The sequence below is a fragment of the Hyla sarda genome, chromosome 7 (genome assembly GCF_029499605.1).
Source record: "Hyla sarda isolate aHylSar1 chromosome 7, aHylSar1.hap1, whole genome shotgun sequence".
In the NCBI taxonomy this organism is placed as follows: Eukaryota; Metazoa; Chordata; class Amphibia; order Anura; family Hylidae; genus Hyla; species Hyla sarda.
The window spans coordinates 189,757,878-189,775,843 of NC_079195.1; the positions used below are offsets into that span (position 1 = coordinate 189,757,878).

At 40.9% G+C, this 17,966-nt stretch overlaps 1 protein-coding gene across 1 annotated transcript; it reads left to right on the forward strand.

Annotated features, from left to right (window-relative positions):
* The first annotated feature begins 1,572 nt into the window (after positions 1-1,572).
* Positions 1,573-15,968, forward strand: GLUL (glutamate-ammonia ligase). The gene is made up of 7 exons (XM_056531932.1): positions 1,573-1,730; positions 5,483-5,668; positions 7,087-7,248; positions 10,346-10,492; positions 11,474-11,601; positions 13,095-13,294; positions 13,921-15,968. Exons 2-7 carry the CDS (start codon positions 5,503-5,505, stop codon positions 14,237-14,239), a joined length of 1,122 nt encoding a protein of 373 aa, XP_056387907.1. The 5' UTR covers positions 1,573-1,730; positions 5,483-5,502; the 3' UTR covers positions 14,240-15,968.
* Positions 15,969-17,966: the final 1,998 nt, after the last annotated feature.

The following is a 17,966-nucleotide window of genomic DNA, read 5'->3' on the forward strand; positions in this document are numbered from 1 at the left end:
TTGCCTATGGCAGTTTTTCCCAAGCAGTGTGCCTCCAGCTGTTGCAAAATGACAAATCACAGCATGCCCTAGCACCCTTCAGCTGTCCGAGAATTCTGGGGATTGTAGTTTTCCAACAGCTGGAGACACGCTGGTTGGGAGACACTGGGTTATTAAGTTAGGACTGCCTATGGCAGTGTTTCCCAACCAGAGTTCCTCCAGCTGTTGCCAAATTACAACTCCGAGCGTGCTGGGAATTGTAGTCTTACAACAGCTGGAGGCACACTGGTTTGGAGGCACTGAGGTAATATGTTAGGACTACATATAGCAGTGTTTCCCAACCAGAGTGCCTCCAGCTGTTGCCAAACTACAACTCCGGGCATGCTGGGAATTGTAGTCTTGCAACAACTGGAGGCACACTGGTTGGGAGGCACTGGGGTAGTAAGTTGGGAATACCTATAGCAGTGTTTCCCAACCAGAGTGCCTCCAGCTGTTGCAAAACTACAACTCCCAGCATGCCCGGACAGCCTTGCTTCTCCGAGCATGCTGGAAGCTGTAGTTTTCCAAGATCTGGAAGCACACTTGTTGGGAGACACTGGGTTAATAAGTAATGTGCCTCCAGCTGTTGCAAAATGACTCCTTTGGCTGTCCAAGCATGCTGGGAGTTGCAGTTTTTCAATACATTGAATACTGCTGTTTGTATAGCACAGTGTTTTCCAACCAGTGTGCCTCCAGCTGTTGCAAAACTACAACTCCCAGCATGCCCGGACAGCCTTTGGCTGTCCGAGCATGCTGGGAGTTGTATTTTTTCAACAGCTGGAGGCACACTGGTTTAAAGACACTGGGTAAATAAGATAGGACTATTCTTTCAGCAGCTTCCACCTCCGGGACCGTCCTAGGGACATGCACAAACATTGCTATTTTGCTGCTTTCCTTGCATGCACTGGATACAAATGGGGGCTGGGGGGGGGGGGGGGGATAGGTTACTTGTTTTATTTGGTACCAAGTAAAAGAGAAAAGCCTCTTCAAGCTAGTACTTGCCTTGGCATAACTCATAATTTACTTTCAGCTTGCCCAACCAGGTTTAGTCATCAGAACAGATGGCATAGAGCAGGCACCACTGATTTTTCTTTCTTTTTTTAAACAAATTTGTTTACAACGTATCAGATTCTCAAGTGGTTTGTTTACAATTTTGTTTACAAAGTATCCGTAGATTCTCCAACAGATTTGAGGCTTCCCTGTCACCCGACCCAATTGTTTTCCTTCGAACAAGATCTGGAAGAAGAATAAACGTAACATTTCCAAGCGTACGTCTTCATCCCTGCAATCCACATACACGATTCCAGAAATAACTGGATGTTTCTCTAGTTTATTTTTTGTGTGTGTTTTCAGCTTTAGTATGTGTTTTTTTCCCTGTGTCTGTTCCTTCGTGCTACTCCCTCCCCTCCCTGACTTGTTTTTCTCAGTGTTGGGGAGATCCTTAGGATGATGTAGGCTGCACCTTCCTCAAGCATGGCCAATGGCACGATGCCATGAGGGAGGTCCCAGCATGGCATGTAGAAATCATGTTCGCAAGCAGCCAATCGCCAGCCTAGGGGCTGGCACTGTACTGCACAATATATGTCCAGAGCGAACTGACTTACCTCAAACCTGAGAATGGGAGCTTTAAACTAACACCCAGCAACCATACTAGCAACCCCCACAGCATTGTGGACTATCTACATCTTCATCTCCATCCTCATCTGACACAGGTAAACCGACTACAGATGGACATATACCGGTAGTTACGGATATGACCATGTCTGTGCATTTCATGATTCTACTATCTTAGCTTTATATATATGTATTATTTTTCTATTCTGTTACGCTGGCATTGCTGCTTCGCTATCGGTAGATGTAGCAGAGCTGAATGTGTGCTCTATTTCTCCTGTTACTTTCTCCCGTCACGAAATAACGTCCGTTATTAATATCGGGCTATGACGGGTTAAAAACGGATAATGTAAAAATCCCATAGACTATAATGGCCGATTTTCAGGGTTTTCATAACGGAACATAGAACGGATCTTTAAAAAACGGATGAATGTATAGTGTGAAAGGGGCCTAAGATAGAAGAGATTTGCTTGCGGCTTTAGCAATGCGATGTTCCGGAAATCTGTGCCAAATGACCCTCTCAGCCTTACTGTGGCTCCCAATAATTTTAATAAATATATCGCCAACCTATACCAGTGCACTATTTATGAGATGATCCACCTGTTTATCTGTGTCATCACATGTGGTTGCCTTTTTCCACAGGGGATTTATATTTCTCTTCTATACTTAGTGATATTACAATTGGCTATTATCCTAATATCGGTGGAGTGTGACAAGCGGGACAAATAATTCATCATTCTTTCCATTGGGGGGGGGGGTGATGAGACTGGATGATGAGGGTGATGGGTTCATGTAGTGCACCACAATATTGCCATACAAATAGTAACACATGCATAAGATTCTATTAGCAGTAACGCAATTTATGGTGTTTAACCCCTTGCCTGCCAGATGTTCCCGCACTATTCCTAATTACATTATTTTCCATGTGCATGTGTTACTCTGTTATTTCCATCCCTGCTTTGATGTATTTTTGTTTTATTTTCTTGCTATACATTGAACATTGCTGTTTGTATAGCACGGCGTTCTCCAACCAGTGTGCCTCCAGCTGTTGCAAAACTACAACTCCCAGCATGCCCGGACAGCCAAAGGCTGTCCGGGCATGTTGGGAGTTGTAGTTTTGCAACAGCTGGAGGCACACTGGTTGGGAAACAATGGTATAGCAGTTCTGAGTATGCCATAGCAGAATCATATGGGGTGTGTGGGTAGATACATTGTTGTTTTGCGTATGTATCATAGTCTATTATTGTGTCTATTCTAGCTTTAGATTATATATATATATATATATATATATATATATATATATATATATATTCTCAGTTGTATTAATCCTCATGTCTGTATCCGATTCCGTCTCTGTTATCTTGTTTTCTTTATATATCCATTGTTGTATGCCTGTGTTACTATGGAGTGTAGGTCCCTATGGAGGGGTTCAGCTGTCCATGCCTCATTCATTTCTAGTGTGTGTGCCAACGGTGGGGGTAGCCATTTTGAGCTGTGGTTTCTTACCTTTGCAATCCCGGGATATGGGGTTTCCGTTCTTGGCTTTTCTTTTGCCTCTGCTGTTTTTCATTCTAGAATTCTTGGATTTTTTTTTTTTTTTAACTGGTTGAGGAACACATTGCTCCTTGCAGGAAACTACATCTCTAATAAGAAGGATGTGAGATCCTTGTGGGGGTCATCGGTGTTTAACCCTTCAAAGTGTGAAGCTGCGTGTGGACATGGTTGATGGTGTTTGGGTATTGAGGCATCATTATTATTTTTGGATAATTTAGATTTTCAGTTTATTTATTTTTTTGCACATATAGGCCTAGACAATGCATGCCAATATATCATCTGCAATATGATTGAATGGCATTGAATACATGAATTCAATCATTCCTATTACTATGTTACTACCATAGGTGCAGTGGATCTATTTTAAAGAACTCTATGTACGAATAATAAGGATGCATTTAGATTCCATCACACACTGGTGCAGATTTTTTTTGGACAGTATAAACGGCTAAATTGGCTAAATTTATTACAATAGTTTGTTTTGTATCATAAATTTGGTGCATCTTGCTAGATAGGTGAGACAATTTTATCTGTTGGTTGGCTTACCTTAGACCAAAATTATGCTCCAAAATCTGTCCCATGTGTGAGCCACGCCCCTTCTTGTTAAACCCCTCCCACTTTCCATCTCAACCACACCTCTTGTCTTGGGATTCTCAAAAACTGTCTAAGGCTAAGTTTCCACTTGTTTTTTTTTCTGGCAGTTTTTGGAATACTGCCACTGCAGTTTTTGAGCTGGAAGTGGATCCATAAGGGAGGAGAAGTGTCCTTCCTTTATATGTCCTATTCCTTTTGAATCCACTTCTGGCTTTGGCTCAAAAATTGCACTGGCAGTTTTCCAAAAACTGCCAAAATAAAAACCAAGTGGAAACTTAGCCTAAAGATGATAAATGGTCTGCATGCGTGTATGCCAATTTATTATTATTATTTTTATTTTTTTTTTCTTGGCTCAAATTAAGCCAGAATTCTGCTTATCTTCCCTGTACAATGTATTTAAAAGTCAAATATGAAGATGACAATCATGTGAACTGGCTTTAACTAGAACCTGTGGCCAACCCAAAAATGTGATTTCACTGTTCACACACCTTAATACAGTTTCTTGATACCCCCTCTTGTTCCTGATAGTTTGTCTGACAATTCAGGGATTCCATTCAGATGGGTGTGAACTTATCGGCAGGGTACTCTGGTGGAAAACATTTTTTTTAAATCAACTGGTGCCAGAAAGTTAAACAGATTTGTAAATTACTTCTATAAAAAAAAAAAAAAAGCTTTACCCTTCCAGTACTTATTAGCAGCTGTATACCAAAGAGGAAATTATTTTCTTTATGAATTTCTTTTTTGTCTTGACCACAGTGCTCTCTGTTACCAGCTGATGCCCGTATCAGGAACTGTCCAGAGCAGGAGAAATTCCCCATAGCAAATCTATGCTGCTCTGGACAGTTCCTGACACAGACAGAGGTGTCAGCAGAGAGCACTGTGGACAAGACAAAAAAGAAATTCAAAAATAATAGAATTTTCTCTATAGCATACAGCTGCTAATAAGAACTGGAAGGGTAAAGATTTTTAATAGAAGTAATTTACAAATCTGTTTAACTTTCTAGCAACAGTTCATAAAATAAATAAAAAAGTTTTCCACCGGAGTACCCCTTTAATTTTAATATTAGGAGTGATGGGCGGGATTATACAGTCAGGGGGTGTGTATTAGGCATACACGCCCCTCAATGTACAATATTCACCCCCTGATTGTATAATCCTGTCATCACCAGTCACTAACATTATTAAAATTAAGTTAACGCCCTGATTCCCTGAATTGTTTAACTATAAATCCTCATATCTAAGGAACGGAGTTGTGTATCATGAGACTGTAAAAAAGATGTGGAATCAGGGCACCCTCAGCTATGCAATGATAATAAAATTTTGTACATTTGTTTTTTGGGTTGACCACAGGTCCTCTTTAAGGGTTTCAGGTGCCACATCTGACTTGCCAGAGACCCATGATACTTTATACTGCCAACACATATTGAATTGAGGAACTTTTGAAATAAGGTCCATGTATTATACAACAATGATTTGTTTTTTTGTTGACATTTTTCAATTAAAATTAAAATTAATGTTAGTATTCAAACTGAGTTCAGTGGTGCAAAGTGTTGAGCTGTCATTGACGCTGGGTGCAATGTCTGGTGGTACATGAACTTCTATGAAGAGCCTTCCATTGTTCCTAGAGAGCCTGTGTTTTATAGCCTGTTGGACATTTGTAATACTAAGACTCCTCTTAACCATTTGTGTTCTTTCCTTTCCACAGTAATACATCCTGCTGCAGTCATGTCGTTGTCAGCAAGTGCACAGCTAAGCAAGGCGGTGAAGGAGATGTACCTGACCCTGCCGCAGGGAGAGAAGGTTCAGGCTATGTACATATGGATTGATGGGACAGGAGAAGGCCTGCGTTGCAAAACACGGACCCTTGACTCTGAACCCAAGACGATTGAAGGTGTGCAACAATGTATCATAACATACCAATAAACAAAACAAAAAGCCTTTGTAGGACAAAACAAATCCAGCTACATTATGCTCCTACAGATGTTTAAAAGGAACCTCTTACATTGAACAAGCAGTCTGATTTGCCTGCATCATGTTACAGAGTAGTACTCTGCTCAAAAAAATAAAGGGAACACATCCTAGATCTGAATGAATGAACTAATCATATGAAATACTTTTGTCTTTACATAATTGAATGTGCTGACAACAAAATCACACAAAAATTATCAATGGAAATCAAATATATCAACCCATGGAGGTCTGGATACTACACTACAGGCTGATCCAACTTTGTAATGTCCTTAAAACAAGTCAAAATGAGTCTCAGTAGTGTGTGTGGCCTCCACATGCCCGTATGACCTCCCTACATCCTGGGCATGCTCCTGATGAGGTGGCGAATGGTCTCCTGAGGGATGTCCTCCCAGACCTGGACAAAAGCATCCGCCAACTCCTGTACAGTCTGTGGTGCAACGTGGCGTTGGTGGATGCAGCGAGACATGATGTTCCAGATGTGCTCAATGGATTCAGGTCTGGAGAATGGGGGGGGGGGGGGGGGGGGCAGCAAATAGCATCAATGCCTTCCTCTTGCAGGAACTGCTGACACACTCAAGCTACATGAAGTCTAGCATTGTCTTCCATTAGGAGGAACCCAGGGCCAACCGCACCAGCATATGGTCTCACAAGGGCTCTGAGGATCTCATCTCGGTACCTAATGGCAGGTAGCTGTGCGGCCCATGCTACCACTAGAGTGAAAGCACCGCCAGCATTAAAAGTGACCAAGACATCAGCCAAGAAGCATAGGAACTGAGAAGTGGTCTGTGGTCACCACCTGCAGAACCACTCCTTTATTGGGAGTGTCTTGCTAATTGCCTATAATTTCCACCTTTTGTCTGTTCCATTTGCACAACAGCATGTGAAATTGATTGTCAATCAGTGTTGCTTCCTGAGTGGACAGTGTGATTTCACAGAAGTGTGATTGACTGGGAGTTACATTGTGTTGTTTAAGTGTTCCCTATATTTTTTTGAGCAGTGTATGATCTGCGCAGAGTAACAAATAGCTTTGTAGGAAAAGAGTTAATTCTTGTAATTTATGGATTATAATTTAGGAGTCCAGTGGGCGGTCCAATATATTGATTGACAGTTTTCTCTGCATGCATGCTTATAGAAGTAAAGCTATTGATCACTGTAAATGACTTCCCACTGGACTCCTAATATTTTACTTGTACAAGCTTTGACTAAACCTCTATTCAAGCAATTGTGATAAACCCATTTGGCACAATATAAAACAATTCCAATGGAAAATGATAATAGACTTTTGTACAAGGAGCAAAGTCATAACCTTTCCTATGTTATGTCTCTAATCCAATGCAGAACTGCCCGAGTGGAATTTCGATGGCTCTAGTACACATCAGTCAGAAGGATCGAATAGTGATATGTTTTTGATCCCAGTGGCCATGTTCAGAGATCCATTCCGGAGAGACCCCAACAAGCTTGTCTTTTGTGAAGTGCTCAAATATAACAGAACGACAGCTGGTAAGGAAGCAAAATGGCTTGTAAATTGCCGCAATATGTTAAAAGTGTTTACTAGTTTGTACAATTGCGATTCATATCATGTCTTAACATTTGACAATATGTCAGCATTGTCAGGTTTATTCTGCTGAAACCTGGTAACCATACAAAATGACAATTTAGACCATATTTTTAATCTGTGTCAAAATAACTTAGGCCTAGGAAATAATAATAATAATGGTATTATTAATAATAATAATAATAATGTCCTGGATTACCAATGCCATGGACAAAGTAGTGCTGTTTCTGAAAAAAAAATGTAGATCTACAAACCTTCAAATGGACCTTCCAGTACACACCAAATGGAATATACCATAAGATAAACCTTGATGGATGGGGACACAACTTATTGAAATAGACTTAAAATTCAGATATAACTTCTCTTTTTGGAATATAACGCCAGCTTTATTAGCAGCATTTGGACAGCTGGCTGCCCAGATTGCCGCCTGTGTCACTAACCCAGAAGCTGGGTTTGTCCTCAAACTACTCAACAGATGGACTATGGAAACTGTCCATCTGTAAGGGTATCAGAAGGAGAATATAGTGCATGTTTAGAGGAAATGTTGTCTGTCTGGCATTTTTTTATATTATTAATATTAGTTCTTAGTAGATGAATGTTACGCCGAGCGCTCCGGGTCCCTGCTCCTCCCCGAAGCGCTCGCGGCGTTCCTCTCTCTGCAGCGCCCCGGTCAGACCCACTGACCGGGAGCGCTGCACTGACATTGCCGGCGGGGATGCGATTCGCATAGCGGGACGCGCCCGCTCGCGAATCGCATCCCAAGTAACTTACCTTCCCGGCCCCCGGCTGTCATGTTCTTTCGCGCGCGGCTCCGCTCCTTAGGGCGCGCGCGCGCCAGCTCTCTGAGGTTTAAAGGGCCAGTGCACCAATGATTGGTGCCTGGCCCAATTAGCCTAATTAGCTTCCACCTGCTCCCTGGCTATAATACCTCACTTCCCCTGCACTCCCTTGCCGGATCTTGTTGCCTTGTGCCAGTGAAAGCGTTTAGTGTTGTCCAAAGCCTGTGTTTCCAGATCTTCTGCTATCCACTTTGACTACGAACCTTGCCGCCTGCCCCGACCTTCTGCTACGTCTGACCTTGCCTCTGCCTAGTCCTTCTGTCCCACGCCTTCTCAGCAGTCAGCGAGGTTGAGCCGTTGCCGGTGGATACGACCTGGTTGCTACTGCCGCAGCAAGACCATCCCGCTTTGCGGCGGGCTCTGGTGAATACCAGTAGCATCTTAGAACCGGTCCACCGACACGGTCCACGCCAATCCCTCGCTGACACAGAGGATCCACATCCAGCTAGCCGAATCGTGACAATGAAAAACCAGCCGGATTATTGAGCTAAATCTTAAAAGCGAGTTAGAAGAAGGCGAGTTGTCTCAAAGAAGGTTACCACTTGAGGGCTGGAGTCATATAGTGATTTAAGGAATGCAAATATGAATTAGAAGTGCATTTTTTTTTTTTTTTAAAGAGAGTCTCTGCTGTACATATGTTATTTTATGTGTTCAAAAAAAATAGTGTACGCTCTGTAATTTCCTGGAAGAGAGACAGGCGTGGAAACTGCTTGAAGCAGTAGGGAGGCCTGCACGCTACAGCAGAAATCTCCTTCAGGGCATGTGTGAGTTTCATAAGGGAATAGCTGTGATAACATAGTCACAAAAAATCAAGTCATTATATAAATAAAACATAGATGCCTAGGAAATCATGTCACATAACATTAACATATTTGATTATATTGCTTCGGGTAGAAAGCAAAGCTGCTAAAATGTAAAGCAGTTGAAATTCTGGAGAATGGATAACGTCTTAGGGTGGCCTTACACAATACATATTCCTGATTTCAGCAGGACTGGTCAATTATGTGTATGGGGGTGTCCAAACTCTTCCCCGACTGGTGATTTCTGCTGAACTGAGTGTGTGTGTATATAGAGAACTAGGAATACAGTGGTCCCTCGAGTTACAATATTAATTGGATCCAGGATGACCATTGTATGTTGGGACCATAACGCTACAGAAACCTGGTAATTGGTTCTGAAGCCCCAAAATGTCATCAAAAATAGGAAAAAAGTAAGGATTAAAGAAAATTAGTAGATAACCAATACAGATAAAGCAAGTCCTTACATATAAAAGTAAGAAAGATCTGTAAATCACTGTCTATGTAGAGGACAGGAGCTTCTTCGGGGTCCTATACAGTACACAAAGTGTCCCAAAAAAATGGTGCCGTCGTCATCTGGTGTCCAAAGGAGGAGCTAACCCTGGCACAGGTAAAGAGTAGTACAGAACATGCAGTACCTCCTTGCACTGTAGGGAGGTATTACCAGACAGTCAGTCAGTGCATGCACTTCAGTAATACAGGAGTTTTACCAGTAAAATGCCCATTCTGATTGGTTGGATCTCCCAGCCATTGAGACGTTTCTTAGATCTGGACTGTCTGTAGTATTGTATGTTGAATATGGTTTCAAGTTACAATGGTCCAGAAAAGACCATTGTATGTGGAAAATACTGTAACCTGAGGCCATTGTAAGTTGAGGGATCACTGTATGATGGACAAACATGCCCGAACAACAGGCAACAACTATTGAAAGTTAATGGTAAGCTTTAGAGTCAGTTTACCAAGATGTAATTGTACAAGGATCTTATGGTTGTACCAAAAATAATGAGATGAGATTCCAATGATCAAGTGCTAGAATTCAAAAGAAATAAAAAGAGCATCCAGTAGATGCAATAGCTGTTATAAATGCAATGCCATTGGCATGTTAGAGCAGTGTTTCTCAAGTGCAGACCTCAAGTACCCCCAACAGGTCATATTTTCTGGATTTCCTGGGGGTACTCGAGGAGCGTGCTTGAGAAACACTGTGTTAGACGCTAACAAGACCTGTTTTACTACTTATACATTAGTTGAAGGTTTTATATATAAGCCAAGCAAAGTACTGTTATTGTTTTAGTATTCTTTCTCTTAATTTTTTTCTATGTACAGTATAAGTACTTGTAAAACCAGAAATATAGTCAGAACCTACAGACCAAAAAACTTTGTTTCATTAATTTATTTACTTTTTGTAGAAACAAACCTACGACACACCTGTAACCAGATTATGAATATGGTTGAGAATGAACATCCCTGGTTTGGAATGGAACAAGAATATACCTTGCTTGGAATGGATGGACACCCATTTGGCTGGCCCTCAAATGGCTTTCCAGGACCACAGGGTATGTCCGGCTTGACTCAAGTCTCTATTCTTGTACTGAGGATATAGGAAATCACTAATATTCTATACCAGTGGTCTTTAAAGTTTACCTGTCAGATCCCCCCCAAAAAAGAATGAATATGTTACTCAGTACCCAATCCTGACCGTGTACATCTATTTTTTATGCTTCTATCACCTTTATTTATTAATAAATTCCTTTTTTCATTAGCTCAGAGTGTTAGAAGGGGGCGTGTCCCTCCCTTGAGGTGGTGGGAGGTGATTGTTGTGCCTGCTCATGCAACCTTGTCCATGAGTCATCTCTTGTAAAATGACTCATGGACAAGCTCATCCTGCTTCAGGACTGGTTAGTGTCCCAGTAGGTAGAGCACTTGGGGACCCCTAGTGGTGGGATTTTCAGGGGCCGTTTGGTTTATTTAATATTCAAAACATTTTAAATAACCATATTACAAAAGGTCTTAAATTTTAATCAGTAACAACATATAAAACGTTTTTGGATCTGACAGTGCCCATTTAAGCTGTGGCCCTCAAGATGATGCAAAACTACAACTTCTAAAATGCCTGGAAAGCCAACAGCTGTCCAGGCATGTTGGCAGTTGTAGTTTTGCATCATCTGGAGGTCCACAGTTTGGAGACCAATTCTTCAGCAAGGTTTTTTTTCCAAATGACTATTTTTAACTGGATACAAATTTTGATTGTCCAATGCTTTATGCATGTGTATCCAGAAAAAGGACAGTGTTGTTTTTTTTAACACATCCCAATAAGCGTTAATAATTCATTAGCAAAACCATAAAAGAAGTCTTCTGTAGTTATGTTTTATTGTATTTATACATCATGCTTCCCACTGCTATGGATAAAAAACATTAGAAGCCATAACATCATAGGCTATCCCTTATTACTGTCTACATAATGTTAATTACAACAATGGGGTCATCCACTTCCCGGTGATTTTCCACTTTGTTTAATGAGATTTGTTTTCCCCTAGGTCCCTATTACTGTGGTGTCGGAGCAGATAAAGCATATGGCCGGGATATTGTAGAAGCTCATTACCGTGCATGTCTATACGCCGGTGTGAAAATCGCAGGAACCAATGCAGAGGTTATGCCAGCTCAGGTAAGACATGCCATAACTGCAAGATATGGGTTGGGTGACAACATGTTTTTCCCCAATTATATCAACCTAAAATTGGGTCACCAATAGCTATTTCTAGAATGTCCTGTCTTTGGTCTTTGAACAACTTAAAGGGGTTATCCACCATAAGGGGACTTTAGTATGTACCTGGCAGACAGTAATGGCCATGCTTAGGAAGGATCTGCGCTTGTCTTGGGGCTAAATAGCTATGTTGTGAGTCCACCATAACACTGTGGCTAGCTTTTTTGTGAACTGGTATTTCCTGTTTGAGTTTTCTTCTTTGCCTACAAATCCCATAATTCAATTTTCCTCCCTCCCACACATCAGCCACAACACCCATTGAAACATCTGTATCCATTCAAAAGACCTGTGGTTTTTAATCAGGGTGCCTACAGCTGTTGCAAAAATGCAATTAGTTGCAGATTGATCTCTCTCCCACCAAGCGATCCCTCCACCCATTGAAGCAGACAGGCTCCCTGTCATCAGCTGACTAGTGAGGTCAGGTCTTGGCTGCATTGCAACCTGGGAAAAATCTGTGACAACAGTCATTTTGTATGCAGTTAAAAATAAATATTGGGGTGAAAATCACATAAGAATTGTGAGAAAACTGTCACACACAGGTACAGACACTATATTATGAACTACACTAACTTTACAGTCCCTGTAGCATAGTCAAATAAAAAAAATCCTGGAATACCCCTTTAATGGAATGGTCATAAGTATCTACAAAAAATTGTCTATCAGTTTCAAAGTCCCAGATTACCCCTTGAGGGTTCTACATTCTTATAATACAGTGGTTCCTCAACTTACAGTGGCCTCACGTTACAATATTTTCCACATACAATGATGTTTTCTGGATCATTGTAACTTGAAACCAGACTCAACATACAATGCTACAGACAGTCCAGATCTGTGAAATGTATCAATGGCTGGAAGAACTGACCAATCAGAATGGGCATTCACTGGTAAAACCCATGTATTACTGAAGTGTGTGCACAGACTGGCTGTCTGGTAGCGCCTCCCTACAGTACAGGGAGGTACTACATATTCTGTACTACTCTTTACCTGTGCCAGGGTTAGCTGCTCCTTTGGACACCAGGTGGGAGTGGCTCCATTTTATTTTTCTGGGACACTGTGTGTTTTAGGACCCTGAAGAAGCTCCTGTCCTCTACATAGACAGTGATTTATAGCTTTCACCAATTCTTTTCTACTTTTATATGTAAGGACTTGCTTTATCTGTATTAGACATCAACTTATTTATTTCTTTTTAATCCTCACTTTTTCCTATTTTTGGATCACATTTTGAGGCTTCAGAACCAAATACCAGGTTTCCATAGAGTTATGGTCTCAACATACAATGGTCATCCTGGAACCTATTAAAATTGTACCTTGAGGGACCACTGTACTCCTACAGTATTTTCACTGTACTCCTTTTCTTCAAATTATGGTAAGTCATGTTATTTGTTGCATTACAGTGGGAATTCCAGGTGGGTCCATGTGAAGGCATCAATATGGGGGATCACCTCTGGATTGCCCGCTTCATCCTGCACAGAGTATGTGAAGACTTTGGAATTGTAGTTTCATTTGATCCTAAACCCATTACTGGAAACTGGAATGGAGCCGGCTGCCATACAAACTTCAGCACAAAGCGAATGCGAGAAGATGGAGGCCTCAAGTGAGTAAAGGGATTATTTAACGAGAAAACCAATGTTTTCGCTGTTGTATCTTAAAGGGGCCTATGAGATTAAAAAGAAAGGGGTGACCCATTTCCAGGAACAATAGCAGTTATCATGATTTGGGTTTGGCCGTAGAGCTCATTTTAATGCAAATAGTGCCAAGCTGGAGGAATAGGGTTGTGATGTTTGTGGCAAAATGTTTACACAACCCTGTTAAAGTGTTTCCGGTTCGGACCACTGGGACCCTGTGATCTCATGTGGTGGGAACATTTGTGTTCAGAACACACATGCATCTCTATGGGAAAGCCGGAGATATAGCGCTCGTGTATCTCCGGCTCTCCCATAGAGATACATGTAGTGGGTGTGTTGAACACAGCTTCATGAGGTGGTCGACAGTCTCCATGCATGGAGGAGAGATTGCTCCGTGCATGGGGAGAGCTGGAGCGCCAAGAAAGAGGTTGCGGGGGGGGGTCACAGTGGTCAGACCCCCATGATCAGACACTTATCCCCTATTCTGTAAATTGGAGATAAGATGTTGTGTACCAGAGTTCCCCTTTAAGAAGCAATTCCATGTTTTAAAGTGGATTAAGTAAAAGCTAAGTAAAATGTATCCATATTCTTCTAGGTATATAGAAGAAGCCATTGAGCGCCTTTCCAAGCGTCATGAATATCACATTCAAAGCTATGACCCCAACGGGGGACGGGACAATGCACGCCGTTTAACAGGTTTCCATGAAACCTCCAATATCCATGAGTTTTCTGCTGGAGTGGCAAACCGTGGTGCAAGTATCCGCATTCCCCGCACTGTGGGACAAGAGCAGAAAGGCTACTTTGAAGACCGACGTCCATCAGCCAACTGTGATCCCTATGCTGTGACGGAAGCCTTGATTCGAACCTGCTTGCTGAATGAAACTGGAGATGAAGCTGTTCAGTACAAGAACTAGAGAGCTATGACAGGCAGCAGTAGCTACTACTTTGACTCTGTTGAGTTTCTTACCCAGTTCTGTTCTAATCCTTTACACCTAGGCCTACATCCTGTGTAATTCCATGTCTTATAGTCACCAGACACGGGCATTGCTAGTAATGAGTAGAACACACAAGTTTCTCATTATTTTAGATTAGTCTGGTTCTATTTCGTACAATATCAATTTCCGTTGTATTCTTAACTAAAAAAAAACAAAAAACAAGAATAGCGGAGTTTACAGAAATATTAAAGTAACTAGTGTAATTCTTTACTTTTCTTATACAGTTTATATCAGTTAAGCACATGGTAGAAACAGCTACCTTTCCTTCAATTGGGCCAGTATAAATTGTGTAGAAATTTGTACAACTAGTAGAGGCCAAGCTGTCATGACTGGGGGGGGGGCTGTGCCCCAACATTTATTAGAACCTCGGCCTCTAATTTTTGTAGCAAAATTGAAGAAATAAAACACATTCTTAAAATGTACTGTAGGTCTAAAAGGAATATTAATTAGCCTGTAAATGGAAGTCATAACAGGAAAAAACTTAAGGGCCGTTTAAAAAAGTAGCGATCAGTTCCCTGCCTTGCTACTCCTAATGATAACCACTAATAAAAAAAAAAAGATAGGGGATTAATCTATTTACCCCTAAACTTATGCCAGGTACTCATTCATTGCCAGGTTCTTGGCTCACCCTGCTAGCTAGCTGTAGGTCTTGGAGCAGGATGGAGTGAGAGCTCTCAAGTGAACCAGAGGTCATTTAATGTGCCAGGGCATCCTTGAGGCTGTGTGAACACGGATGTCCCTGATCATCGTAATGTTGTCTTTTGGGTCCATATTTGTAGTATTTTTCTATTTAAGTGTAAATGAAGTCTATACTTAGGTAGGAAAGACAAGATTAAATCTATCAAGGTGTTTTAAATAATAATACAAAAAAGTTTTAAAAAATAATAATATAAAAATCAAGAGTTATGTTGGTGCTAAACAAATAAGTGTATGGGAGTGGGGTACACATAGACTAATACAATACAGAAGACATCTCATAAGTAAGAAGAGAGGTAAACATGCAGACCTTGATAGATCAGTGTTTTGAAGCCTTCACCGAGTTAACTTTGGGTAAAACCTTGACCAACATCCTTGAGGACTTTTTGAAAAAGGAAAATGTTAAGAGGACATCTAAGACTATTTGTTCTATGATGTTACATGGGAAACAGGACATCAACGTCAACTTGTGATGTTTCCAATCATGTTCCGTGCATCTTGTCATTCGGATTGTCCTTGTCCTGTTTCTCTTTTATAAAGGAGATAACTTGGTGGTCTGTGAAATGTGTTGACTATTATAAGTTGTGTTTGATATATTAACGTACACTTCCATAGGTTTTGGTTTGATAAGAGCTGGGCTAATATTTAACCTTTGCTCTTAAGTTACATGTTCTTCACCACTACCTAACATGCACTGAAAAGCTCTGTACCAGCAAATAATAATTTTCAGTGCTAAGTGACGAGAAAAGAGAGAATTTTATTTTCCCATAAAATTTGTATGATTTATATGCACACTTGTGTAAGATGCCAATTCCTCCATGTTTGTGAATGGGTCTCGGGTATTAATGGCAGGTTAGGATTTACTGCTTCTGACTCGCATCTCATTCTGACATAGTCTGGTTTTTAAAATAGATTTTGGTTTTCTTTTTATAATAAAAAAACTAAATCTGAATCTTCGGTTTCTGTTTGTTTATTTCGTTACTTGCTCATGACTTTAAAGACGAGTATTATACAGAGGTGAAGAAAGACCTTCTGATGTCAGGCACAGCTTATCCCAATACTGTTCAAATCCAAAATGGACTAGTTTATTAGCAGTAAAATAAAATAATAAAAGGGCCAATGACACATTTCGGAGTGTATATACCAATCTGAGGAGGGATTGAGTGCACCCCTGATATACATGAAACTTGGGTTATCCCAATATATGTTCAGTACCCCAGTACACTTGGTGTTCCTTGTGGTTGGCTGAGTGAAAGGTAAGGCTGTCAGAATTCCATGTTGATCAGGTGTGAATAGTTGCTTGAAGTGACATGTGTTCAACTCTTTCTTTGATGGGTTATACTATACTTATGACTATGCAGAGTAAACCCAGAGTTATTCTAGTTTCTTTTAATTAGCACTACCCAGTGAACCTTCTGGTAAGAGGAGCATTAGCCCAATTGAATATTATTTAAACCTTGTTAACCTGCTAGTTAGTTATGCAGCAGTCATAAGAATAAAAGAGAGAGAGAGTAGGAGAAACAGAATGAGCATGAGAAGCTGTGAGGAGTCAGTTGCCAAGGCCTACCCAGGGTCGCTTGTGATGAAGTCTGGCCACTGCAGGTATTGTCTACACAACAATCTGTACCAGGTATTGTCTACACAACAATCTGTACCAGCTTTGACCTGACCTAAGGGACATTGTGCAGCCCATAGAAGTATAATGGCGCTGGGTCTTAAGCTGGTACGGTACATAAGCAACCGTGTGGGAGGAGCCATATGAGTTTTACGCTTCTACAGTTGATGGGACCAGGAAAAATGGCTGCTCCGATACGGTATTTAGAAAATGACCATGGTGCTCACAAAACTTTATAGTTATGCTTTAACATCTCAGGAACTAGCTCAAGAAACTCATTGACTTTCCAAGAGTTCACTCTCCACCACCTGCTGTTTCACAACTGTTGGAATTGTAAACCATTCGTAAACTGGTCATTTATGTACATAGATGATCCATTTGTTTAGAGTAAAAGTCACTAGTTGAGCAGCACTTCTCTCTGGTCTCATTCTTCCTTGTTTCGGTGTCCCGGATACCACTGCCGCTGTGTAAAACCAAGGTTCATTTGGCCAGGCACTTAATTCAGGTTCTCCCTAAGGGAAACAAGGGTCATCACCCTAACAGAAGTGCAGCCCCCTTTTCCTTTACCACTGTTACATGTGATGCTGAGGTGCCTGGAGAGTCAGAGATCCCACTACATTACCCTATAAAAGCATTTTTTCTCAATATTAGTTTTTTGCATTTTGATCTCATAACCTGCAGCTCTGCAACCCCCTATGACAACATTTCTTAAAAAGAAAAAAAGGAAGTTTTAGCTAAATAAAGTTTAAGGGTTGCAAAAGTCAGAAGGCCAGCAATCATTTTATCTGGCATCTAACAAACCAAAGTATTAGACCAACATCATCCATCATGGATGGGGAAGGGTGTTCTTTTACATCTCTGTTGTGTATCTTTTTATTACCGTAGATCAGTTTACATTAATCTACATCAATGTATACTTAGCCAGTATAGGATTAGAATTTCTTGGGCACAATTGGAACAGAAAGATCTATAGTGTCTCAACCTTTATCTCTACAGAGCCGGCACATGTCCACTGTTTATCTGAATGTCTTCTTTTTATAAGTAAGATGATCTAATAGGTTATTTGTGAGTCAACCAATAGGGTTGTGGTTGACTTCCGATGGACCTCTGGGGTCCTTTCTAGCCTATAAAGGAATTCTGAGTTAAAAGTAGTGATGAGCGGCATAGGCCATATTCGAATTCGCGAATATTCGCGAATATATGGATGAATATTCGTCATATATTCGCGAATATTCGCATATTCGTAATATCCTCGTTTTATTTTTGCATACGCAAAAATTTGTGTATGCGAAAATTACCATATGGGAAAATCAGCATATACAAAATTTGCTTAAG